This window comes from Scyliorhinus torazame, chromosome 16 (genome assembly GCF_047496885.1).
Source record: "Scyliorhinus torazame isolate Kashiwa2021f chromosome 16, sScyTor2.1, whole genome shotgun sequence".
In the NCBI taxonomy this organism is placed as follows: Eukaryota; Metazoa; Chordata; class Chondrichthyes; order Carcharhiniformes; family Scyliorhinidae; genus Scyliorhinus; species Scyliorhinus torazame.
In genome coordinates, this window is record NC_092722.1 from 120,784,401 (window position 1) to 120,810,160 (window position 25,760).

Here is a 25,760-nt window from a genome sequence, read left to right on the forward strand (position 1 = left end):
GGGGAGGGAATGCCGAGGGTGTCACAAGGGGAAGGGGGGGGGGGGGGTGAACAGGGTCTCTGAGATTGGTTGAGGGCAGTGAGGGAGTCAAGAGGTCATCTGGTCACTTATGGGTTTCCCCCCTTAAGGGTCTTAATTGGGGCAAGGGTGGGCTTCCTGACTGAGATTCTGCCCGCTCCACCATAAATTAGAACCATAGAATTCCTACAGTGCAGAAAGAGGCCATTCAGCCCATCGAATCTGCACCAAACCTCTGAAAGAGCACCCTACCTAGACAGCACTATCCTCATAACCCTATAAGCCCACCTAACCTGCACATCTTTGGACCAAGGGAGGAAACCAGAGCACCCGGAGGAAACCCAGGCAGACACAGGTGAACCGCGCAAATTCCACACAGTCACCCAAGGCTGGAATTGAACCAAGGTCCCTGGTGCTGTGAGGCAGCAGCGCTAACCGCTGTGCTGCCTCAAATGCGCTACCAGTGCGGAGTGGGCAGGAACTTTGGGATAATCCTATCCATGCAATGGAAAGCTCACCCCCACCATCTCAGAACCCACTGGCAGGGGGTGGGTTGGAGGGGGGGTAAGATTCTACTATCCTTTTATTTCATGTGGCAAGATTCTCTGGCCGCCCTTTGGTGTGTTTCGACAATGGCCAGACTGGGTCTACCGGGTGATAAAAGAACAAACGAGAGGGAAAAACTACTTGACTTTATTCTGACCAACCTTGGGCGGCACGGCAGCACAATGTTTAGCACTGTTGCTTCACAGCGCCATGGACCCGGGTTCGATTACCAGTTTGGATCACTGTCTGGGCGGAGTCTGCACTTTCTCCCCATGTCTGTGTGGGTTTCCTCCGTGTGTTCAGGTTTCCTCCCACAGTTCAAAGTAGTGCAGGTTAGGTGAATTGGTCCTGTAGTGTCCAAAAGTTTAGATGGGGTTACTGGGTTATGGGGATAGGATGGAGGTGTGGACATAGGTAGGGTGCTCTTTCAGGGGCAGGCGTAGACTCGATGGGCCAAATGGCCTCCTTCTGCACTGTAAATTCCTTGAGTCCACCTGCTGCAGGTATTTCTGACAATATTAGTAGGAGTGGCCACTGTACGGTCTGTGGCAGATTACATTCAACCTTCACACTGAGGGTACCCTCCAGCATGCCGTGTGGCATTACCAATGTGGTAAATGAGTTAGATTTCAAACAGAGCAATTCAAAACTGGACATGTGCTGTAGGCCTTCAGGAGCAGCAGATTTGTACTTGACCACAATCTCATGGACCATCATATCCCCCACTCTATCATTACCACCAAACCAGGGATCAACCCTGGTTCAATGAAGAGTGCAGGACGGCTTGCCTGGAGAAGCACCAGGCATACCTAAAAATGAGGTGGCAGGCTGGTGCAACTACAACACAGGCCTACTTGCGTACTAAACAGCAAAAGCAACATGCAATAGACAAAACTTAAGTGATCACACAGCCAATGGATCAGACCTAAGCTGCGAAGTCCTGTCACATCCAGTTGTGAATGGTAGTAGACAATTAAACAAAAAGGCTCTACAAATAATCCCATCTTCAATGATGGGGGAGCCCAGCACATCAGTGCAAAAGTCAAGGTATCTTCAGCCAGAAATGCTGAGTGGATAATCCAACTTGGGCTTCTTCTGTCATCCAGTATCACAGATGTCAGTCTTCAGCCAATTCAATCCACTCCTCCTGATATCAGAAAAAAGCTGAGCACACTGAACATTGCAAAGGATATGGGCCCCGACAACATTCTATCTGTAAAATCCTTAACAGTGCAGAAGGAGACTGTTCAGCCCATTCTGTGTGCACCAGCCCTCCAAATGAGCACTCCTGCCCCAACCTTGTAACTCCAGCTAACCTGCACATCTTTGGACACTGAGGGGCATTTAGCATGGCCAATCCACCTAACTGGCACATCTTTGGGCTGTGGGAGGAAACCGGAGCACAGCATACACTGGGAAGAACTAGCAAACTCCACACAGGCAGTCACCCAAGTCCAGAATCGAAGCAGGTCCCTGGCACTGTGCGGCAGCAGTGCTAACCACTGTGCCATCATACCTCCTCTGATACTGGTTCTGGTTCTCGTACTTGAGGCTTGTTCTCCTGAACTAGCTATGCCCCTAACCAAGCTCTTCCAGTGCAGCTGCAACACTGGCATCTACCTGGCAATGAGGAAAGTTGCCATGAAATATCCTGACCACCAATAGCAGGACAAATCTAATCTATGCAATTACCACCCCATCAGCAGAGTGATGGAAAGTGTTTTTTTTAATTCATTTACAGGATGTAGCCATCGCTGGGTCAGCCAGCATTTATTGCCCATGCCTAGTTTCCCTTCAGAAGGTGGTGGTGAGCTGCCTACTTGAACTGCTGAAGTCCCTGAGGTACATCCACGATGTTGTTAGGGAGGGAATTCCAGGAGTTTGATACAGCAACAGTCAAGGAACAGCGATATATTTCCAAATGGGGATGGCAAGTGGCTTGGAGGGGAACCTCCAGGTGGTGAGGTTCCCAGGTATGTTCTGTCCTTCTAGACGGTAGTGGTCGTGGGTTTGGAAGGTGCTGCCTAAGCAACATTGGTGAGTTCCTGCAATGCATCTTGTAGATGTTGACATCTATCATGTGGCACTTACACAGTAATAATCTGCTCGCTGACACTCAGTTTGGATCACTCTGATCCAGACCTCATTCCAGCCTAACTTCAAACAAGGACAAAACAACTGAATTCCAGAGGTGTGGCAAGAGTGCCACATGTCACTGCCCTTGATATCTGGTCACATTTGACCAAGGGTGGCATCAAGTAACCCTAGCAAAACTGGAGTCAATGGGAATCAGAGCACAATCTCGGATTGGAGTCATACCCAGCATGAAGGAAGATGACTGCGATTGCCAGAGGCCCAGATCATCGCAGCACATGTTCATTCCTCAGCGTAGTGGCCTAGGCCCAACCATCTTCAGCTACTTCATCAACGACCTTCTGTCCACCATAAGGTCAGAAGCGAGGGTGGTCGCTGATGATTGTACAATCTTCACCACCTTTCACAACTCCTCAGTTTCTGAAACTGTCCTAATGCAGGAAGACCTGGACCCCATTCTGGCTTGAGCTGATAAATGGCAAGTAACATTCATGGCACACAAGTGCAAGACAATGTCCATCTACAACAAGAAAGAACCTAACCACCTCACCTTGACATTCATCAGCATTACCTATGTTGAATCCCCCATCATCAAGATCCTGGGGGCTACCATTGAGCAGAAACTGAACTGGACCAGCCATATAAATACTGTGGTTACAGTCGGGTCTAGGAACTCCGTTGCGGCAAGTAACGCAGCTCCTGATTTCCCAGAGCCTGTCCCTAAGTCAGGAGTGCAATAGGCTATTCTGCACTTGCCTGGATGAGTGCATTTCCAACAACACTCAATGCTATCCAGAACAAAACAACCTGCTTGATCAGCACCACCATAATTCACTCTCCCCATCACCAAAGCACAGTGGAAACAGTGTCTATCATCTACAAGATATCTTGCAGCTAGGGCAGCACGGTGGCGCAGTGGCTAGCTCTGCTGCCATGCGGTGCCAAGGACCAGGGTTCAATCCCAGCTCCAGGTCACTGTCCATGTGCACATTCTCCATGTGTTTGCGTGGGTCTCACCCCCACAACCCAAACCCCCGCAGTGCCAGGTGCTCCATTATCTGGCACAGATGGCGCATGGTCTTGCCGGTGAGTCTGAGTAGGTGCCCGCACACACGGTCTGGCTGCTCCTCGAAGGACAGGCAATGATGATATACATGTGGCCTGATACAGCGCCTGCTTTGCACCTCCTCGTAGGCCTGTTGAACGGCTGGTACTTGAGCTTCACCAGTTGACCCCTTCTTTTCTGGGTCCTCCCTGAGCTGGCTCTGCTCCTCCAGTCTTCATGCATCTGCAATGGCAGCATCGACCAGGTAGATAGTGAGCATATCTGACTGTACTCCAAAATCTTTGTCTCTGCAGGTGGTAGGTGCAGGTCAGTACTCAACACCGAGAACTGCCAATCTCCAGATCAATTCTGCAATTCATCCGCTTCATTCTGGATCACGTCTTCACCTTCGACAACAAGTTCTTCATCCAGACACACGGAACAGCCATGAGGACCAAATTCGCACCTCAATATGCCAACATCTTCATGCACAGGTTTGAACAAGTCGTCCTCACCGCACAGGACCTTCAACCGACTTTATACTCCAGATACATTGATGACATTTTTTTCCTTTGGACCCACGGCGAAGAATCACTGAAACGACTACACAATTACATCAATAAGATCCATCCCATCCATCAGACTCACCATGGACGACTCTCCAAAATTGGTTGCATTCTTGGACACATTCATCTCCATCAAGGACGTTCACCTCAGCACTTCGCTTTACCGAAAGCCCACGGATAACCTCACGATGCTCCACTTCTCCAGCTACCACCCTAAACACATTAAAGAAGCCATCCCCTATGGACAAGCCCTCCTATACACAGGATCTGCTCAGACGAGGAGGAGAGTAACAGACATCTACAGATGCTGAAAGATGCCCTCGTACGCACGGGATATGGCGCTCGACTCATCGATCGACAGTTCCAACGCGCCAGAGCAAAAAACCGCACTGACCTCCTCAGAAGACAAACACAGGACACAACCGACAGAGTAGCCTTCACCGTCCAGTATTTCTCCGGAGCGGAGAAACTATGACATCTTCTTCGCAGCCTTAAACACATCATCGATGAAGATGAACATCTTGCCAAGGTCTTCCCCACACCACCACTACTTGCCTTCAAACAAACACGGAACCTCAAACAAACCATTGTTTGCAGCAGACTACCCAGTCTTCAGAACAGCGACCATGACACCACACAACCCTGCCATGGCAATCTCTGCAAGACGTGCCAGATCATAGACATGGGTACCACCATTACACGTGAGAACACCACCCACCAGGTACACGGTACATACTCGTGCGACTCGGCCAACGTTGTCTATCTCAGACGCTGCAGGAAATTATGTCCTGAAGCGTGGTTCATTGGCGAGACAATGCAGACGCTGCGACAACGGATGAACGGACATTCCGCGACAATCGCCAGGCAGGAATATTCCCTTCCAGTCGGGGAACATTTCAGCAGTCAAGGGTATTCAGCCTCTGATCTCCGGGTAGTGTTCTCGAAGGCGGCCTTCAGGACGCGTGACAATGTAGAGTCATCGAATAGAAACCTATAGCCAAGTTCCGCACACATGAGTATGGCCTCAACCGGGACCTTGGATTCATGTCACATGACATTCACCCCCCCCACCATCTGGCCTGCGAAATCCTACCTACTGTCCTGGCTTGAGACAATTCACACCTCTTTAACCTGGGATTACCCCTCTCTCTGGATCTGTAAAGATTTAATTACCTGCAAATCCCGCATTCAAAGCATTGTCCTGCATCTTTGACTTTGTCTATATATATGTTTCTGGAACCTACCTCTTCACCTGAGGAAGGAGCAGTGCTCCGAAAGCTAATGATTTGAAACAAACCTGTTGGACTTTAACCTGGTGTTGTAAGACTTCTTACTCTGCAGGTGGGGGGAGTGGGTGAAGAGACTGAGAATGTTAGTAAGGTGAGTATTCCCTTGCCCATCCAAAGCCACCAGGTTACATGGTCACCCTGAGTTGTATTGCTGCACCACCCTCAAAATGTCCCAACCTCACCTGGCTGGCCCCTTTGATGTGTTGTCTCCACACTGCACCCCTGTCCCCATCAATGAGTGGCACCTGGCCTGTGATGTGGGGTGCCTCTGTCCTCACCCCTGTCAACAGGGGTACAGGTGGCTACTCCAACCTGCAATAAGCTCTGTGGCTCTTGTCCTGTAACCCCCAGTGGGGTCGACCGGCCGTTCCTCACTGGTGGCTTGTGTGTTATCCCGCCTTCAGGATGACAACTGGTTGTGTGGTGTGGATGGTTGACGTGTCCTGTCAGTTGCCGCCGTGCTAAGAGGCGTGTGTGCAGGCAGATCCTACAGCTGGGGGTGAGCAAGAGAAGTGTGCGTTTGTTGGGAGTTTAGCTGCAGTGTGATATGAGACCTGGGTGTGACACATAGGTTGTGACAGTGAGTTGGTCAGGGTGGATGGGTGCAGGGGAATTGTGGCCAGGCTGGATTCGAGAGGGCTGGAGCACTGTGGAGGTGTAGCGCATGCGGTGTTCAGCCCACTAATCGCAGTCAAATCCATGCAAATGATGGATTCACATAGAGCCGCCGGTGCAGGCCACGGTGCGGTACTGCCACGGCCAGTAGGTGACTGGAGAATCGAGTCAGAATCGGCGGCGGGCACAAATCCCGATTGTTTCTCCACCCAACATTCTCCGCCGATTGCTGATTCTCGCTGTCAGCATCGGACAGTGGGGGACCCGGCCCAAGATTTCTGCTGTGGGCTTTTCAATGCTCTCTGGAGCATACTCTCTCAGATGATTTTAGCAAATTGATATTAATTTAGCAATCTTTTTTCAGATTGAGATCCCACAGACCTCTACAAAAGCTACAGATATTTTAAATTGGCCGCAACTGACAGCTTAGGAGCGCCGAGTATAACTTTATGCAAGCATCTTGGTTTTCAATGCATTAAACTAAATCTGTGTCCTTGGAATTGGTAAACTTGCTGAAGTTAATATTTTCATCATTTTGTTTCATAGTGCGCATCTAATTGGATGTTTTTGGAGAAAATAGAAGGATAGGTGGGAAAGAAGGATCGGGGCAAGGAATTAAATTAGTTGAATTTCACAAAGTTGTGTTTACATCCTTATTTGCAAATCATGTGCACCTTTAATATACACATCAGCAAGTTGAACACAACAAACTGGTGCAAACTGAGATGCCCTATCTGAAACACTGATGGACATGTTCAAGACTGACATGAATTTACAAAAGAAAATGGAATAAATATAGATTTTAAAATCCAGTTGAGCCCAAAGTATGTCATTGGGAAATGATTTGCATATTTAAATAAAGCCCCACGCTGTCCGGAGCATCTCTGTACTGGCCTGCTGAAAGGAGCAGGTTCGAACCCCAATGAACCAATAGTGAATGATGGTCCAGATCATGCTCCGCTCCTATTTTCCTGCGCCCCATCTCTGCTCCACATTTCTGGACATTTATTTCAGAAGTGTGGGGCATACAGGCTCACGAGCAAACTTCATTGTGGTGATGGAGCATCGTGGAAAACAGGACAAACCCCCTTTCTACAGCACTAGATTCCGTTAAGTAAGTTTAAAGTTCCATTGTGAATTTTAGTGAATGGGCATTGTGGTAGGGTGGGTAGGTGAGTACGGTAAGTTGATAGGTGGGTAGTATGGGAAGTGGGTACGGTGGTAGGTGGGTAGGATGGAAGATGGGTCGGGTGGTAAGTGGATAATATGATGAGGGGTTGAGGTGCGTAGTTGCATAGGTGAGCTGGGGTTTGTAGGTTCAGGTCAGATTGGGTTGTCAGGTCTGTGGACTAGAGGTTGGAGTGTGTAGTTGGTTGGTAGGGGGTAGTCAGGTCGGGTCAAGGGGGGTAGTCTGGTCAAGTCAGGGGATGAATCGGAGTGCTGTGAGTTCGAGGGGGAGAACCTGGGAGGGGGAGGGGGCATCGGTTCTGGAGTTACTCTGGAGTTAGACTAGGATTTATCTGACTAATAATTACAGGGTAACTCTCCAGGTCAGTAAGTCAGAACTGTTTGAAGTCTCCTGACTCAACCTCAGAAGCAGAGACTTTTTCCAAGAGCCCTGAGAGCACAGCGATTTTCCGTCATGAGTTCAAACTTCCCAGACAATTCCCACTGAGGTCAGCATGTCAGGACTTCCTCGGGGTTCCTATGCACAGCCTGGGTCATACTTGTACGTCCGGTCTTTGACAGCCAGAGACTGGAAGACCAAGGTCGATCACTCATTTACTCTGTAGAGTTTAATTCATATACCTAACTCTTGTGCTTAGAGGGTGAAGTTAGAAGGTTTGTATTTCCGAAATCGATTTGTATTTCCTGAAATATAGAAGAATGAAAAGTTATCTGATCAAAGTATTTAAAATGTGAACAAGGTGGACAGAGAGTAACTATTTAAGAGGGCATGACCTTAAATTTAGACCAAGACCATTTTGGGAGAAATCAGAAAGTGGTGTTTCACTCAAAGAGTCGGATAATATCAGGAATGATATCCCCCAAAAGGCTGTTGATTTTGATGGCCAATTGGAGTTTTTAACACTGAATCATTTGATTTTTAATCAGTAAGCGTATCGAGGGACAGTGAACAAATTAGTAAACAGAGTTGAGATACAGATCAGCCATAATGTAAATGAATGACAGAGAAGGCCTTTCAGAGCAGGGGCTGGATGGCCTCTATGAAAAACATTGAAAGAGGAACTGTCGCTTGCAGTAAATGATTCTGTCCTGTAGGGTAACTGAGCTTGTTGTTCACAGGTGGAGTCATCAATCTGACTGTTCCAATAGTCCTGCCGGTCAGCACTGAAGACAAAGATCGTTTGGGTTGTTGCTCGGCCTTTGCCCTCGTGTACTCGGGTCGTAGAGTGGCCATACTCCAAAATCCAGAATTTTATCCACACAGGAAAGAGGAACGCTGTGCGCGACAGTGGGGAACTACCTGTGAAAAACATCCCTACATTAAGGTACATGATGATGTTGACTGTTCTTTGAATGCGTCATTGAACAAATACCAGTATTCACTCCTTCGTTACTCAGGGTGGAATTTCCAGCCCTTCCCACCATGGGATCTTCCGGTCCCGCCAAAGGTAACCCCGTGGGGCAAGTTCCCCGGAAGCAGGACGGGCGAGCCATGCAAAATGCCGTAGACTTCAGGGGACTGGAATATCCCACTGCCAGCCAATGTTGAGCTGCCACCTCTGCCAAAAAACAACACACGCCAGGGGTGGGAAATCCGACCCTCGGTCTCTACCTAATCTGTCAACGATTGGCAGCAAACTACATTGATGCAGAAGGGCAGAAGCTTGGTCGTATAGATTTCCAGGAAAATATGGGGGAAGGGGGAGTAGAGAGGTGCAGAAACCTATTGAGGGGGAATTCAAGAGCTTGGCGCTGAGGCAGCTGGAAACATGGCTGCTAATAGTGGAGCAGTTAGAATTGGTAATGCACAAGAGCCTAGAATTGGAGGAGCATAAAGATCTTGGGAGGGTTATGGCACTGGAGGAGGTCACAGAGATCGGGAGGAGTGAGGTCATGTATAATTTGATAACATAGATGATACTTTGCTGGGGACCAATGCAAGTCAGAGACCACAGGGTGATGGGTAAAAGGATTTGGTGTGAATTGGGATATGGGCAGCAGAGTTTCACTTCACCCTGACCCTTAACCTCACACTGGCCCCTAACTTCAGTGATTTCCTACCACACTGACCTCTAACCTCACACTGGCCTCTATCGCCACACGGGCCCTTGCAACCTCACTGATCCAGGAACCTTGCTCAGAGCTACAATCCAAGTTGAGTTCCAAAATGTAGGAATGTTGTATTTTGGCCAGTGTGCCTCTTCAAGCTACTACAAGAACCAATCAATATAATTAAAATACATAAGGGTTGGAATTCTCCGTCCCGCCAGCCGTCCAATGGGATTTCCCACTATGGGCAGCCCCACACCGTTGGGAAATCCCCGTGCATCGGTGCGCTGGCGGAGAATCCTGACAGCGGAGAATCCAGCCCAAGGTATTTTAGGCGGGATTCTCCGGAATCGGCGCGATGGCCCGACGCCGGCGTCAAATAGGCGCGAACCACTCCAGAGTCAGGCCGACCGGAAGTAGCGGAACCTCCGCACTTCCGGGGGCTAGGTGGACACTGGAGTGGTTGGCGCCACGCCAGCCGGTGCCGAAGGGATTGCGCAAGTCCGTGCATGCACCAAAGGGTCGGCATGATTCCGCGCATCCGCGGAACCTCCGGCGTATTCTGGCGCATGCGCAGGGAGGTATCCTCTACGCGCCGGCCATGGCGGAGTCCTACAGGGGCTGGCTCGGAAGGCAGGAGTGCACCCACGGCACAGACCCGCCCGCAGATCGGTGGGCCCCGATCATGGGCCAGGCCACCGTGAACCCCGCCCCCACCCGAAAACTGGCGCCGGAGAATACGGGGCGTCGGAGAATCCCGCCCTTCGTATATAAACAAATGAAGAACTTGAACCGCCAATTTGAGGGAAACCCTACTAGTGTGAAATGGTGTGAGCCAAGATGGTCTAACGGCTTTGAGAGTAGAGAATGTTACAAGAAGTGTTTAGTAAATTTTAAGATTCTTTTAGCACCTCTCTCTGAGGTGCTACCTTCTTTAATAACTGGAATTTAACTTTGTTGAGTGAATGAATCAAGGCTCCAACTTTAGGGTTACCAACCATCCTTGACATGTCCTGGAGTCTCCAAGAATGAAAGATCAATCACCTACATAAACACTGCTAAGTAACCCAGAAGAAAAGTAGCATTAACAAATTGTGTGTTTTCTTTCTTTGGACACTTTTGTTTATTCGCCAAAATAATACTGGAGTTGGAGGGGGAAAGGTAGTTTGACTGAAATGAAAATGAAATGAAACTCGCTTATTGTCACAAGTAGGCTTCAAATGAAGTTACTGAGAAAAGTCCCGAGTCGCCATATTCCAGTGCCTGTTTGGGGAGGCTGGTACGGGAATTGAACCGTGCTGCTGGCCTGCCTGGGTCTGCTTTCAAAGCCAGCGATTTAGCCCTGTGCTAAACCAGCCCGCAGGGTAGTTCCAAGTGAGAGGTCATGTGATGAAACCTCAGGGTGCAAATAGAGTTGGCAACTAGGATACTTCAAAATGGCTGCCAGAAGGTATTTAATTCATGGGAAGGTTCTGTCCCTCTCTGTGACGATCCCCACAGGGTTACTCCTGAGATTCGGAGACTCATCTGACACCACAGGCCAGCAGCTTTCGATGAGCTGTGCCACTGCATCGCTCCTCACTGGCCAAATATGATTTTAAGTCTAGACTTTGATGTAGCGAGGGAATCACTGAGTCTGAGTTATATCTTAGCTATATCATAGCATTTGCAATGCAGAAGGAGGCCATTCGGCCCATCGAGTCTACACCGGCTCCTGAAAGAGTACCCTACCCAAGCCCACACCTCCACCCTATCCCCATAAGCCAGCAACCCCACCTAATGTTTGGACACTAGCGTGACCAATCCACCTAACCCGCACATCTTTGGACTGTGTGAGGAAACTGGAGCTCCCGGAGGAAACCCACGCAGACACGGGGAGAACATGCAGGCTCCACACAAACAGTGACCCAAGCCGAGAATCGAACCCTGGTCCCTGACACTGTGAAGCAACAGTGCCAACTACTGTGCTACCATGCCACCCAGCTGATGGTGTTACTTCCATCTGCAGCAACAAAGTTCATCAGTAAGAAGACCACATCCAAAGTGGTGTATTTTATCGATAGGGGCAGGCATAATTAGTTTCTGGAGGTGGTGATGGGTTATTTAAAATAGAGCCCATTTCTAAATATTGCTTTAATAATGACTGTTTCAGATGGTGATGGAAAGTGGAGACTGGCTGGTTGGAGGTGACCTTCAAGTATTGGAGAGGATTCAGTGGAATGATGGTCTGGATCAGTATCGCCTAACTCCTCAGGAACTCAAGCAAAAATTTAAGGACATGAACGCTGGTATAATTTCTCCACTGTTACTAGATTTCCAATCCTCAGCTCAGTATTGATGATGGGGCTGAATGAATTCACTCCATTATTGTCTGCTGTGAACCAGCCTGGCTCCCTCAGTCATTTCCATTCCCTTCTGTAATAAATCACCCTTAACATTGTGTATCCAGTGCTTCCTCGGTCTGTCATTGTTTCTTGTTCCAGTTGTTTCTTTAAGGCCATGAAAGATAACCTAGATATTGCCATTCTTGAAAGGTACCCAAGCCATTGCAGTCTTTCTTGGATCTCCTGTGTAAACATTGTTTTTAGGTCATGTCATACTCCATTAATATTATTCTTAATTCCTCTATTCATCCAACAATTACAAAACTTGTGGATTTCAGTACTGAAATCATACTGAAGATTGTATTTGTAGATGATTATTGTGCAGTTTGGGAGAGGAGTGCTCGATTATTTTGATATGAGGGTTCATCAATTTATAATTTTCCGAAAGAGTGTAAGGAGTGAAATGTCTTTAAGCAGAGAGGTTGTTGCAACACATTTTATCACAGATAGTTTTAAGGGAAAAGTGACTAAGTATTTGAAATATTGGGTGAGAGCGAGGAAACAGGACCAATTGTAAATTGTTCTAGTAAAGAGCTTGAACAGACACAATAGACCAATGGCTCCCTTGATAGGGGCTTTGCTGGATCATCTTATGACAGGTGTCAGGTGGAAAATACAATTGGCAACCAGGAGGAATGCAGAAGGTTCAGAGGGGAAGTGAAAAAGCACTTTAGAGAAGCGAAGAGGGATTATGTGGAATGATTTTCAGCCAACATAAAGGGGAATTCCGAAATCTTCTATCGGTAAATAAATAGAGAAAAGATGGTAAAAAGAGGACTAGAGTCAATTAGGGACCTAAAAAGTATTAAATAAATACTTTGCATCCATCTTTACCAAGAAGGTAGATGCTACCTCATAGATGAGGAAACTCTGCCCCTAGAAGAGTTCAAAATTAATAAGGCGGAAATGTTGAATAGACTGTTGGTACTGAAAGTTGTCAAGGCACTGGGACTGAATGAGATGCATCCAAGGATATTGCAGGAAGTGAGAATGGAAATTGCAGAGGCACTTGCCAAAATCATCCAACTTTCTCTAGATTCAGGGGAGGCGCCAGAGGACTGGAGATTTGCAAATGTTACGCCCTTGTTCAAAAAAGGTTGTAGAGATAGCTCCATCTATTACAGATCAGTCAGTTTAATATCAGTGGTGAACAAGCTTCTAGAAACAATTGGTAGTTTGGGTTGAGTAGAAAGAACCAGCATGGATTTCTAAAGAGAAAATCATGTTTAATTAACTTTCTGAAGTTATTTGGGAGGTAACAGAAAGAGTCAATGCCTTTGATGTGGTGTACCATAGAACCATATAATCCCTACAGTACAAAAGGAGGCCATTCAGCCCATCAAGTTTACATCGACCCTCTGAAAGAATCCCTACTTAAGCCCACACCTCTAATCTAGCCCCGTAACACCACCTAACCTACACATCTTTGGACCCTATGACGCAATTTAGCATGGTCTATCCACCTAACCTGCACATCTTTGAACTGTGGGAGGAAACTGGGGCACCTGGAGGAAACCCAAGTAGACAGAGGGATCACGTGTCAACTCCATACAGACAGCACCCAAGGCCAGAATTGAACCCGGGTCCCTGGCGCTGTGAGGCAGCAGTGCTAACAATTGTGCCGCCTGTGTACTTGGACTTTCAGAAGACATTCGATACAGTGCCACACAACAGACTTGTAGAAAAGTTATACCTCATGGAGGTCGCAACATGGACTGTATAATAGGAACCAGAGAGTATTGGTCAATGGATATTTTTCAGGCTAGTTCAGGAAGGTTTGTCATGGTCAGTATTGGGACTCTCACTTTTCATGATATATATTAGTGATGTCGATCTTGGTGTGCAGGGGACAATTTTAAAGTTTGCGGATGACACAACACTTGGAAGTATTGTAAACTGTGAAGAGGACAAGTAGAACTTCACAAGGACATAGATAAGTGGGTGGAGTGGGCAGATAGGTGGCAGATGAAGTTCAATGCGGATAAGTGTGTGGTGATGGCATTTTGGTAGGGAGAACATGGAGGCAATATAAAATAAGCAGGAAAATTCTTAAAGGAGCAGAGGGACCTGGGTGTATATGTGCATAGATCATTGAAGGTGGCAGAACAGTGGAGAGAGCAGTTAATAAAGCAGATAGTATTCTGTTTTTTATTAGTAGGGACATAGAGTACAAGAATAAGGAGGTTATGCTGAACATACACACGACCTTAGTTAGATCTTAGCTGGAATATTGTGCACCGTTCTGCAAATGCATTGGAGAGAGTGCAGAAGAGATTTACAAGAATGGTTCCAGGGATAAAACCTTCAGTTATGAAGATAGATTGGAGAGGTTGGAACTGTGCTCATTGGAGAGAAGAAGGCTGAGAGGTGATTTGATAGAGATGTTCAAAATCATCGCGGGCTGGTCAGAGTAGACAGGGAGAAACTGTTCCCACTTGTAAAAGGATCAAGAACGAGAGGGTGCAAATGAAAAGTGATTTGCAAAATAAGCAAATGTGATGTGAGAAAAGACTTACCCACATATTGGATGGGAACTTCTTGTCCTGCCCATCAGGCACCAGAACCTTTTTCAGTGTCCTCAAAAATAGTCCGTCCCGCCTGCAACATTGCTACGGTGGATGGGACCAGACTTTTGGGTGATTGACTGAATCGGATCAGGAATACACTGCCTGGAAGTGTGGTGGAAGCAATTTCAATGGAAGCATTCAAAGGGCATTTGAGGATAATTTGGATAGAAACAAATTGCAGGATTACAGAGAAAGGCAGGGCATCAAGTCACGATGCTCGTTTGGAGAGCTGGTGCAGACACGATGGGCCAAATGGTCTCTTCCTGCGTCGTAACAATCTTGTGATTCTGTGATCCAAGACAGGGAGGGCGATTCTCCGAGCCCCGTGCTGGGCCGGACAATCGCCGCAACCGCGCCACGACACCCCGACGTCGGCGCACATTTCTCCGAGGTGCGGAGAATCGGCGCCATTTGCGCCGGTGGGTTTGGCGCGGCGCTGGCCACTGGAATCGGTGGAGCCGCCGATTCTCCGGCCCAGATGGGCCGAGTGGCCACGCCGATACGACAGAGTCCCGCCAGCGCCGTTCACCCCTGGTCGCTGCCAGCGGGAACTCTGCGCAAACGGTCGGGGGGTGGCCTGTGGGGGGATGGGGGCTCCTTCACCAGGGGCGGGACTCCGATGGGGTCTGGCCCGCAATCGGGGCCCACTGATCGGCGGCCGGCCTCTCCCCTCCCGGCCTACTTTCTGGCGCGGCCGGCCCCTGAACACCGACGCCATGTTGATACGGGGCCGGCACGCTAAAGAAGTCCCCCGCGCATGCGCGGGTTGGTGCGGCACCCATTTGCCGCCGTGAAAGGAGGCTGGAGCGGCATGAACCGCTCCAGCGCTGTGCTGGCCCCCTGTGGGGGCAGAATCGGCCGTACCCGGGCCTGGTTCGCGCCGTCATGAAATGCGACGGCGTTCACGACGGCGCGAACACTTGGGCTCCATATTGGAGAATCGCCCCCTAGATGTGCAAAGATCTCCTCCAATTAAATATTTGGAATACTGAAGCCATTGTTTTCACTCCCCAGTGAAACTCCATTCCCTCGCTATCAGCCCATTCCTCTGCTTGGCAACAGTTTGAGATTAAGCCAGTCTGCTCACAACCTTGACCCTAGGATGGGATTCCAACTTCATATTCACACCATCACTAAGACCACCTATTACTACCTCCATACATCAACTTGCCCTTGTCTCAGATCATCTGATGAAACCCTCATTCATGACTACATTATCACTAGACTTGATTATCCCAATATCTTCCAGGATGGTCTCCTACATTCTACCCTCCCTAAGCATGAGGGCATCCAAACGTACTCTGCTTGTGTCTTAACTGGCACCACATCCCATGTCACTCCTGTGCTCGCTGACCTCCATTGGCTCCCAATTAAGCGGTTATTTTAAAATCCTCATCCTGTTTTTAAATCCCTCCATGGTCTCACCCTCCCTATCTCTGCAGTCCCCTCAATGACCGTCCAAGATACCTGCATTTCCCTAATTCAGGCCTCTTGCATGTCCTTGATTTTATTAATTCTACCATTGGTGTTTACTCCTGCTGTTGTCTAGACTCTAAGCTCTGAAATTCCCTCTCCCCACCGCCATCTTGCTCTCCTCCTTGAAAATACTCCTTAAAACCCAACTATTTGACCACGTTTTTGATCTAATATCTCCTCGTATAGCTCAATGTAATACTTTGTTTTCTAATGTTCCTGTGAAGCTTCTTGGGATTTTTTATTATGTCAAATGATACTGTATAAATATAAGTTGTTAGTATTGCTTCCAGCTATTTCCTACAGCCGACTGTCATGTTAAGATAAAAGCAAATTACTGCAGATGTTGGAATCTGAAACAAAAACTGAAAATGCTGGACAATCTCAGCAGGTCTGACAGCATCTGTGGAGTGGGTTCTGAGCTAATGTTTCGAGTCTGGATGGTCATCCAGACAACGTTAGCTCCGTTCTCTCTCCACAGATGCAGTCAGACCTGTCCAGCATTTTCTGTTTTTGTTGTGTTATATTGTTTGAGTGAATGTGTAAGAACCACCTGAAAAGTAGTTAGATCGCCAATTTTGGATAAACATGGATAAACCCATGAGTCGGCTTTTCACAACTATTTGAACAGGTTTGCCTGCATTGCCATGGAAGGGTGTACAAATGCGGTGTTGTCGTTTTGAGAATGATGCCTTGGTCTAACTGTTCTCTGCTCCCCAGTAAACATAGGATAGCAGCTAATTTGCAAAATGCAGCTTGTAGTGCTCGCAGGAAACTATCTGTTACCAAAACAGGTTTGTGAGATTGGATCCAACCTCAACTTTCCAGCTTAACTAGGGATTCATTTGATTCCATTTGCATGAGAGTTTTAATACTTTAAAGGCATCATATCAATGCACAGTTGCTGTTGATCTTAGAATGGGAATAAAAACTTTTCAATTGGTGAAGGATGGACACAATCAATTGTAATCTATTAGTCAGGCCAAAAGTATCTTTGGTAGCCAGTAATTTCTTGTTGCTTAATACAAAAGTGATCCTTTCCTGTCTTTTTTGCAGATGCCATTTTTGCATTTCAACTCCGTAACCCTGTTCACAATGGCCACGCTCTACTGATGCAGGACACGAGGCGTCTCCTTCTGGAGCGAGGTTACAAGCGGCCGGTGCTGCTATTGCATCCACTCGGCGGCTGGACGAAAGATGACGATGTCCCGCTGGAATGGCGCATGAAACAGCACGCGGCAGTTCTGGAAGATGGCGTGCTGGACCCACAGTCAACCATTGTGGCCATCTTCCCTTCACCCATGATGTATGCCGGGCCAACAGAGGTTAGTAAGAGATCGATGAAAGGTAGGAAGCAGGTTAAGGCCACTCAACACCCAAGAGCTTTGGACATAAGAGCATTTTGTGTTGATGACACATGTGATCATTGCCTGAATTTCCTTGCCTCTTTCACCATCTTCCCTGTGAAATGTTGAAGGGCAGGATTCTCCAAACCCTCCTGCCAGTGGGATCTTTCAGTCCTGGCAAAGTCAACAGCGATTTGACTGGCTCATCGCCTCCGTCAAAGGAGAACTCTGGGGAATGGAAAATCCAGGCCTTAGTCCTTCTGTTTCCATTATTTCTTTGGTTCAAAATTGTTCTGTTAGTACTCACTGACGCCCCACAACATTTCCTAACATTGACATTTCCAATATGTCAATCTCATTATATATAGGAATGAGAGGTGGTATCATTTCTGCTCATGGTGCACTCAGGTGAGTTAGAATGTTCTAAATAAGGTACAGCTCCTCTCAAACGGTAGGTGAAAATTATCTGAGTGTGGAGATTTTCAGTGGTAATTACTATGGTTGGAAATGGGGCCAAAACATCCATTCCCCCCCCCAACCACCACATGTGAGGGGGTGGGGGGTCATATCCAGGGGGTACCACAGATGATGTTCGGGGGATCGTCTGGTAGTCAACACAGCGGCATTGCACGGGAATTGCGTGGAAAATTCAAACTTCCGATGAGCAACTACCAGAAACCATCAGATATTCCCATTTAAACTATTGCGACTGAAACCTTAACCACTGTTTTGGGCATCCCCACCCCAGTCCCTGACACGCTGTCCACCTCCCACCCCTTCGACTAACGCCGACTATTTCCCAACCCCCAATTAAACTTCTGACCCATGGCTACTCCCCACCAACCCTGACTATCCACCTGATTACCATGTCTACCCTCCCGACCTCCCCGACTAACTCGCAGCATCGACTCCCCGACTATTTGCTCCCCCCACCGATTGATCAGCTAACTTACCCCCCGCCCCATCCTGCCCCCACCCCAAACTCGGCCTACTCTTCCTGATTCATTCTACACCCCTCCCCTCAGCCCATCCTAACCCCGCTCAACCCTCCCCACCCTTTCTCCACCCTTACCTTAGCAATCCCCTTCTCCCTGGCTTCTCAAACTGGCTGGGGCCTGGAAAATTAATGGCTGCTAGTGCTGTAAAAAGGGGATGTAGCTTCACTTCCCATGAAACCCGCTGCACTACACTGCTGTAACCCAGCCCAAATCAGATTTGAATGAGGGAGGTGATTATCCCGACTAAGGTAGTTAAAACGGAGGGCATTGGCAATCCTCAGAAGTTCTGGCCCAATGTTATCAATATATCAGCGTTGAAAATACCATTGAAAATATGAGGTAACTGTGGGAACAGCCTCGGGATCCGGCGGGTAGTTAGGGTGATGAAACTAGTTGGGGAGGTAGTCAGGGGGTGGGTTGGGACAGGAGCAAGTCAGGAAGGTAGTCGGGGTATTGGGGGGTGATAGTCAGGGGTGTTGGGATAGTTGGGGGTTAGTGAGGCGGTCTGGAGATAACTTGCAGGGGATGTGAATCGGAAATCAAGTCCCTGTTTCTCTATCCCCTAAATTACTGGACAGAAAATCAGGGATTCACATTGAGAGAATCCAATTGGGAAACAGCCTTACAGTCCTCACTTAAGTCAGGTGCATTCCATAGTTTCAAACCATCACCTCAATGCTTTGTTAAGAATATCCGAAAGCTTCCGGCCTCCATCCTTTTAAATGCTCCAGCGATTATGAAGAATTTTGGTACTCACTGAAAGTGCCGAACTTGCAATTAGTGACTGAAGCTGTACTAGACTAATCCTGCTGGAGAGAAAGTAGCTTTTAGAGAATTTACAGCTAAAGTCTTTCAGTGGGGAATGAACCATGTTTCACCTTTTGATCTAAACTGAGAGAGAAAGTAGCACATGCTTTAAACACTCAGAAACCAAAGTAACAAGCAGAACTAAATTAACAAGTGAAGGGACAAATAAAGAGGCAGCCCCTTAAAGGGACATGCAGCAAATGGAATTTTAAAACATCAAAACAAGATGTGATTAAACGGGTCGATAAATCACATCCCCCCAGTGCCCACTGGGCTTTGAAGGCTATCCTGTTATATAGTCTGATATTCAGAGTTCAACCCAAACAATTAATCTTGCTAAACTATCAGAATGGGCAGCGCTAACTATGGAATTCTCTATTTTGCCGGCAGCCCAACCCCATCCATGGGTTTCCCGGTGGTGTGGGCTGGCCACAATGGGAAACCCCATGGGCCGGCGGCGGGAATGGAAAATGCCGCTGCTGGCGACGGCACACCGCCTAGAACACGTGGCTGGGGAGGCGAAGAATTCACCCTGATTTTAGATTTCATTCTGTTCTGGATGTTACTTTGCCACAGTCAAGCTTTAGGCACCAGCTTTGTGTCCCTACACCTCGAGAAGGTGTTGCAGATGGAGTCCATACTTGTGAGACTCCAGGCTTATTTCATTGATTTTAAAGTGGCAAATCAGTTACGTTTATAGTGTCTTTACACCAAATGTCTTTTTCTGGGGTCAAGTGTTTCCTGTCTGCAAATCTTCACTCCATCTGTACCAGAGCACACATTTACTCGCCCGTAATCTCCATATTGTATGTCGAGCGTAAGAATTGAGCTCCTGTTATTGTATGCTGCGGACACCACTGCCCTCATGTCAGTTGTAAACTGCTTTGGGATACCCTGGGCTTGTGAAAGACAGAATAAAAATGTAAAGATCTTTCTTCTTTCTTTATGTTCAGATGATCCTCTCTGACTTTGGAAGGCAATAGAAGGAACAGTCTATTGGTAATGCCTTAGACTATAAACTGCCAATCAACGTTTTAAAATAGTAAATGGATAAGTGAACAGAAGCAGTGATACACTGAAGATTTACAATACTTACAGGCCTAATTATCTCTCCCAAGAAGATAAAAAGTAACTATCAATTGGTCCTGCTACACTATACTTCAGTGTGAACTGAACCACGTCCAAGGTCGCTGAATGTTAACTGTAATATGGCCATCTCTCTTGCTGGCCTAATTATCTCTTTCTCATAGTTGCTCAATTTAAACAGGAGAGGCTCAGAAATGTCTTTCAAAAAGGTGACTGGAACAGAGAAAAGGTAAAGATGTGGGATAAAATGTTAACATTAGGTGCAAAGGTGGGGACTGGGGTGAGGAACACCATTATTGCTCGCCTGTGGTTGCTGCGTAAAACTGATCCGGTGAGCTGCACTCACCACACCAGTGACCCACTGGTGCTCAGTAGAGCTGTGACTGTGAGTCGAGCGGAGACTCTAGGACTGGGTGCTGAGGGGGAAGTGATTGGAGGTGGGATGGGGCCACCCTGCCTGATGACAAGCCAAAATATTTTTCTGAGGCTATAGAGGAGCCTTTTGCTCCTCTTGGTCCAGTAAAATTTAAAGTCTTGATTTGGGTTGCTTTTGAGAAACCTTCAGTGGCCCCTTTAAGGCTGCTGGACATTGGAACAAACAGGCACACTTTGACCAATTGTATCTTAATAATCAATGTCCTATGTATATTGTAAGACTCCAAATCACAGTTCAAAATGGCCTCCTGCCTAAAACAGGCAGACACCCTGGCTACACGTTTAAAGACTGCTATAAAGATGGGAGCAGCCCAAATGCCAGTGTAAACAGGGCGTTAAATAACCTGAAGGCATTTTCAAACAAGAAGCCAACAAAATAGGTGACTATCAAACGTATCCACAAAAGACCATCAAAATGGGTGTATTTGAATTGAATATTTGAACAGATATAAACGAGCATTTTCTGACGCCACACCACAGGCGGGTAGCCTCACGGGGCTTTGCACGGTGGGAGAGTAAGGCCCTCTACTGGTCGAGCAAACTCACATAATCACCCTGTAACTAGCTGGGCCACTTCCTGTGTGATCCTGATTCTTAACCCCATATACACCAAGGCAGAATGAAATGAAACACCATGACACATGAAAAATAGCAATGCTTCATTTGTTTCACATCTTCTACAACTCCAGTACCCTGCTGCCCAACATGAACAGTGGATTCATTGTACAGCATATTTTTAACCAATGGTTTGCTGGGCACTGTACGCTGCCGCTGTCTACGATGAAGGGGAGGGAGGGAGGAATGGAGCAGTGACATTGGGCGGGATTCTCCACTCTCACGCCGAAGCGCCCACGCTGTTGTGAACACCATCGAGGTTCACGACGGCGCGAAACAGCCCTGATCCCGACCGATTCAGGCCCTGACAATGGGCTAGGATCGGGGCCGCGTCATCTACACGCGCCAGGCCTTGTCGCCGCGTAAAGGCGTCGCCGCATAGATGACGCAGCTGGCACCGCATAACTGCCGTCACCCGCGCATGCGCGGGTTGGCCGGCACCAACCCGCGCATGCGTGGTTGCCGTCCTCTCTGAATCCGCCCCGCAAGAAGATGGCGGACGGATCTTGCGGGGCCGCGGAAGGAAGGAGGTCCTCCTTCAGAGAGGACATTTGAGGTACCCCCCAGTGCAGGATCTCCCCTCCCCCCCACGCAGGCCGCCCACCCCCCCAGCGTTCCCGCGCTGTTCCCGACGGCAGCGACCAGGTGTGGACGGCGCCGGGGGGAACCCGCCGTTTTGGCCTGGCCGCTCGGCCCATCCGGACCTGAGAATAGCGGGGGTGCCGGAGAATCGCCATTTTGGGTGTCTCCGGCGATTCTCCGGCCTGCGGCCCGCGGAACTCGACGGGGCGTCGGACCAGCGTCCCGGGAAATTTTGGCGGCCCAGGCGATTCTCCCAACCAGCGTGGGAGTGGAGAATCTCACCCATTGTGTCTCAGCATTCAGTAGCTGTGTGAAAGGAAAAACGATCAGTCTCCCTGGTCCTGATCAGATTCAGAGACCCGCACTCCCAGTTACACAGCTTACTGATGTTTCTCACATTGAAATTAAGCAGGATGCATATTAGGTGGCCATTCTGATGCTATTCATTTGCAGCCAACTAAAGTCAAATTTTACCCACTCTGTGTATTCCTGTGCCTTTGTCTCACTACACCTCCCGAACTGACTCTGGTTCGCAGGTTTTTGTGGGACTCTTATTTTACCTACTAATAAAAATCTGTAGTCAAGTTGGTGGAAGGTGTCAAAAATACAACTTTATTGCTAATTACTCACTTGAATACACTTGAATAAGAACTGAATAAAATCTTAGGCACAAAATATCAAACAATGCATTGAAAGTCAAGCACATGGCAAAAAGCATAAGCACAAAGAAATCACTTTAAACATAAACAAACAGATGAATGATTCAAGAATTCAGGAACAAAGACCTCGACCACGAGGTCCTACTTGTAAGGGAATTTTTATCTCTGGTTTAACCCCTCATTTACTTTCATTGGCTTCTATTTCTCAGCTGAGGCCTCCTGGTTTGATCAAATGAATGTCTGTTACTTAGAAGATGATTTGTTAATCAAACATTGGACATTACTTAGGATTGACTGATGCCTATCAAAACTAGCTCAGCATCTGCATGCACAGTCTTGGGAAAATTACTGGACTTGTTTATCACACTTTCTGTTCTGTTTCACAGATTGGCAGAGACATTAAGAATTGATTAGTTGATTAGACAGAGAACAATATGTTCTCAATGTCGAATACACTGGAATACAACGGTTAATTCATTATAGGAGACAATGACTGAATTTCCACAGTCAAGACACTTTTAATATTTTTGCCTATTAGCTATATTCATTCAACTACCACCTATATGAAAAAACTAGACTCTATCAGTTTTCCATCACATTTCCGGTGAAGCTATGGCACAAAGTGGGAGGAAGCTCTAAGGAAATTGCTGGTCTAGGTGAAATAGGTCTAGGTTTTAATTGGCGTATACTGTTTCTCAGCACTCACTATCCAGGCTCATACATAAAGAAGCAAAATTGCTGCCAGCAGCCAGTTTGCCCAATTCAGGTGTACTGTGTGTCAGACCCTGAGTTGAAGTGGAACCCCCATGCACTGCTTTTCGGGCAGACCAATTGCCATTGGAAACCTTTCAGCCCCAATGATACAGGTGCCCATCCCTTGAGCCTATGTAAGGAGCTCTGGCCTTGGGATTTACATTGAGGCGAGAGGCACAACAGATTGATAAAGGCAGAACAGGAACCCTGGAAATTCAAACTCTTGGTTTGTGCTTTGAACAGATGGCATTGATGCTGTTCACTTGTTCAGTTGGCTAATTGTCACTGGTATCTATTGAGAGTTGCTGTCCTTTATTTGATAATAGTGCTGTTTGATTGTTTTTTCAGGTTCAGTGGCACTGCAGGTCCCGCATGATTGCTGGAGCCAATTTCTACATTGTAGGCCGTGATCCAGCAGGCATGCCTCATCCTCTGACGAAGAAAGATCTGTATGAGCCAACACATGGAGGGAAGGTTCTGGGCATGGCACCGGGTCTAATGTCGGTGGAGATCATACCTTTCAGAGTTGCTGCTTACAATAAGGATAAGAAGTGCATGGATTTCTATGACGCAGAAAGGTAAGAAGGTACAAGAACACACTTTCAAGCCAGATGAATCAAATGTAAGGAACAGCGACAGTTCAATCTTTAATACTACGCATTGCAGTTGAATCTCTGGCTTTTTAATGTGTCCTGGTCAGTCTGTTTCTCAAGAGCTCCTGTGACCACTCAGCTAGTGCTCGCTCAGTCCACTGAAAGAAAGTAAAGCATTCATAAACATGCCCAATGATAAAACAGCAATAATAAACTAGTGGAACGCTTTGCCCTTCTGGATGTAGGGTGCATTGTGAGGAGCAAGTAAACAGGAGTAGGGAAAGAGACACACGCAAATCCCAGTCATTATAGCAAATGCAGGATTTGGATTTGTAACCAATGATGGAGGAAAGGAGAGTGACTCTGCCCAAACTCTTGTTGTCAAAATGAAACTTGACTGAGTTGCGTTCCTCGCACTACTGGTATGACACAACTGACAACGTTAAAGTGGCAATTATCAGGACAATGATTGACACTGAGCATCAGGAACCAGACAATGCATTCAACCATTGAGATTCAGCTTCAGAAAGGTATTCAGCAAAACACTTCTTGGAAGTTAACAATTGCCACCCCTCCCCCCACCCCATACCCCACTAACAATTGTACAGACGAACAAGCACAAATAATTTACTGCTGAATTTAACATTACATTGTGTGAATGACAGATACAAATATTACAACATCCTTGGCTCGGAAGTTTCAAACTGTACATTATTTCCCCATTTTGTGATAATGATTGGGGATGCGGATACCATTGTTTTGGTTCAGAAAAAAAACTTAAATTTTGTATTCAAAAAGCAACTTTTTGCACCACTTTTAAGATCCTTTTACACCAAAATGCAGGTGGCAAAATAATGCCTGCCCTCAAGAAAACACCACGGGGAGATGGAGGTGTAATGGTAAAGTCACTGCGCTAATAATCCAGAGGCCAAGGCTAATGCCCTGGGGACATGGGTTCAAATCCCACCATGTCAGCTGATGGCATTTAAATTCCATTAAATTTGGATTTATAGCTCGTATAAATAAAGTTAGCCTCAGTATCAGTGACCATGAAACTATCAACAATTGTTGCTAAAAACCCATCTGCCTCAATAATGCTTTTAAGGGAGGGAAATCTGCCATCCTTACCTGGTCAGGCCTACAGCAGTGTGGTTGACTCTTAACTGCCCTCTGCAATGGCTCAGCAAGTCGCTCAGTTTATAGTGATCTGTACATCTGTACATGCATCTGCACATACACCAGGGACTGCAGCATAGATGTGACAGCCCCAGCATCACTAGAGGGAGCATCAGAGACGGGTATAAAGGGTCCAGCCCAAGGCAGGATCCGCCTCTTTTAGAAGCACAGGGCTAGGGAGCAGCAGCAGACAGAGACAGCTCAGCATAGGCAGTTTACCTTAGTTTCACTGGTGATACCTCTTGACTGTTTTACATCCAGTTGAGCTCTGGAAGCAGAACGAACCCTTTGAATAAAGTGTTTGTGTTAACTGTAAGTCTACAGTCGTTATTCAGAATTAGAGAATAACATATAGTACCAGGAGTGGTTTCAGCAAGCCAGCGAGACACCAGCAAGAGAAGAGAATTTAAACCAGACATTCGACCAAGGAAGGCCTCGCAGCATTCGGACCCTTCAGATACCAATCGGCACGATGGACCCAATCCAAGCTCCACGCCTGCTCCAGACCACTGGTAATATGCATTCCAATTGGAAACTTTTTATACAACAGTTCAAAATATATCTAGAAGCTAAGGATCGAACCTCAGCGTCTGATGCCAGGAAGATAGCCTTGCTCTTATCCCTGGCAGGTCCACGGGCATTAGAAATATATAATTCCTTTACCTACCTGGAAGGGGAGGACAAGGGCAAGCTGGAAATAATCATCAAAAAATTTGAAACCCACTGTCAATCTGAAGTTAATGAGATATTTGAAAGATTCAAGTTCACCAGGCGTCTGCAAAAACTGGGAGAATCTTTCAGTAGTTTTGTAACTGATTTAAAATTACTAGCTCAATCCGGCAACTTTGAAAACCTCCGTGACTCCCTCATCAGAGA

General features: G+C 47.3%; 1 protein-coding gene across 1 annotated transcript in view; it reads left to right on the top strand.

The window, feature by feature from the left end:
* The window catches only part of papss2b (3'-phosphoadenosine 5'-phosphosulfate synthase 2b), a 98,235-nt gene that overhangs the window by 59,570 nt on the left and 12,905 nt on the right, over window positions 1-25,760 (top strand). Inside the window, exons 8-11 of the mRNA XM_072478956.1 lie at window positions 8,481-8,686; window positions 11,563-11,698; window positions 16,891-17,159; window positions 23,464-23,693. Coding sequence (XP_072335057.1) covers window positions 8,481-8,686; window positions 11,563-11,698; window positions 16,891-17,159; window positions 23,464-23,693 — 841 coding nt within the window. The remainder of the gene's footprint in view (window positions 1-8,480; window positions 8,687-11,562; window positions 11,699-16,890; window positions 17,160-23,463; window positions 23,694-25,760) is intronic.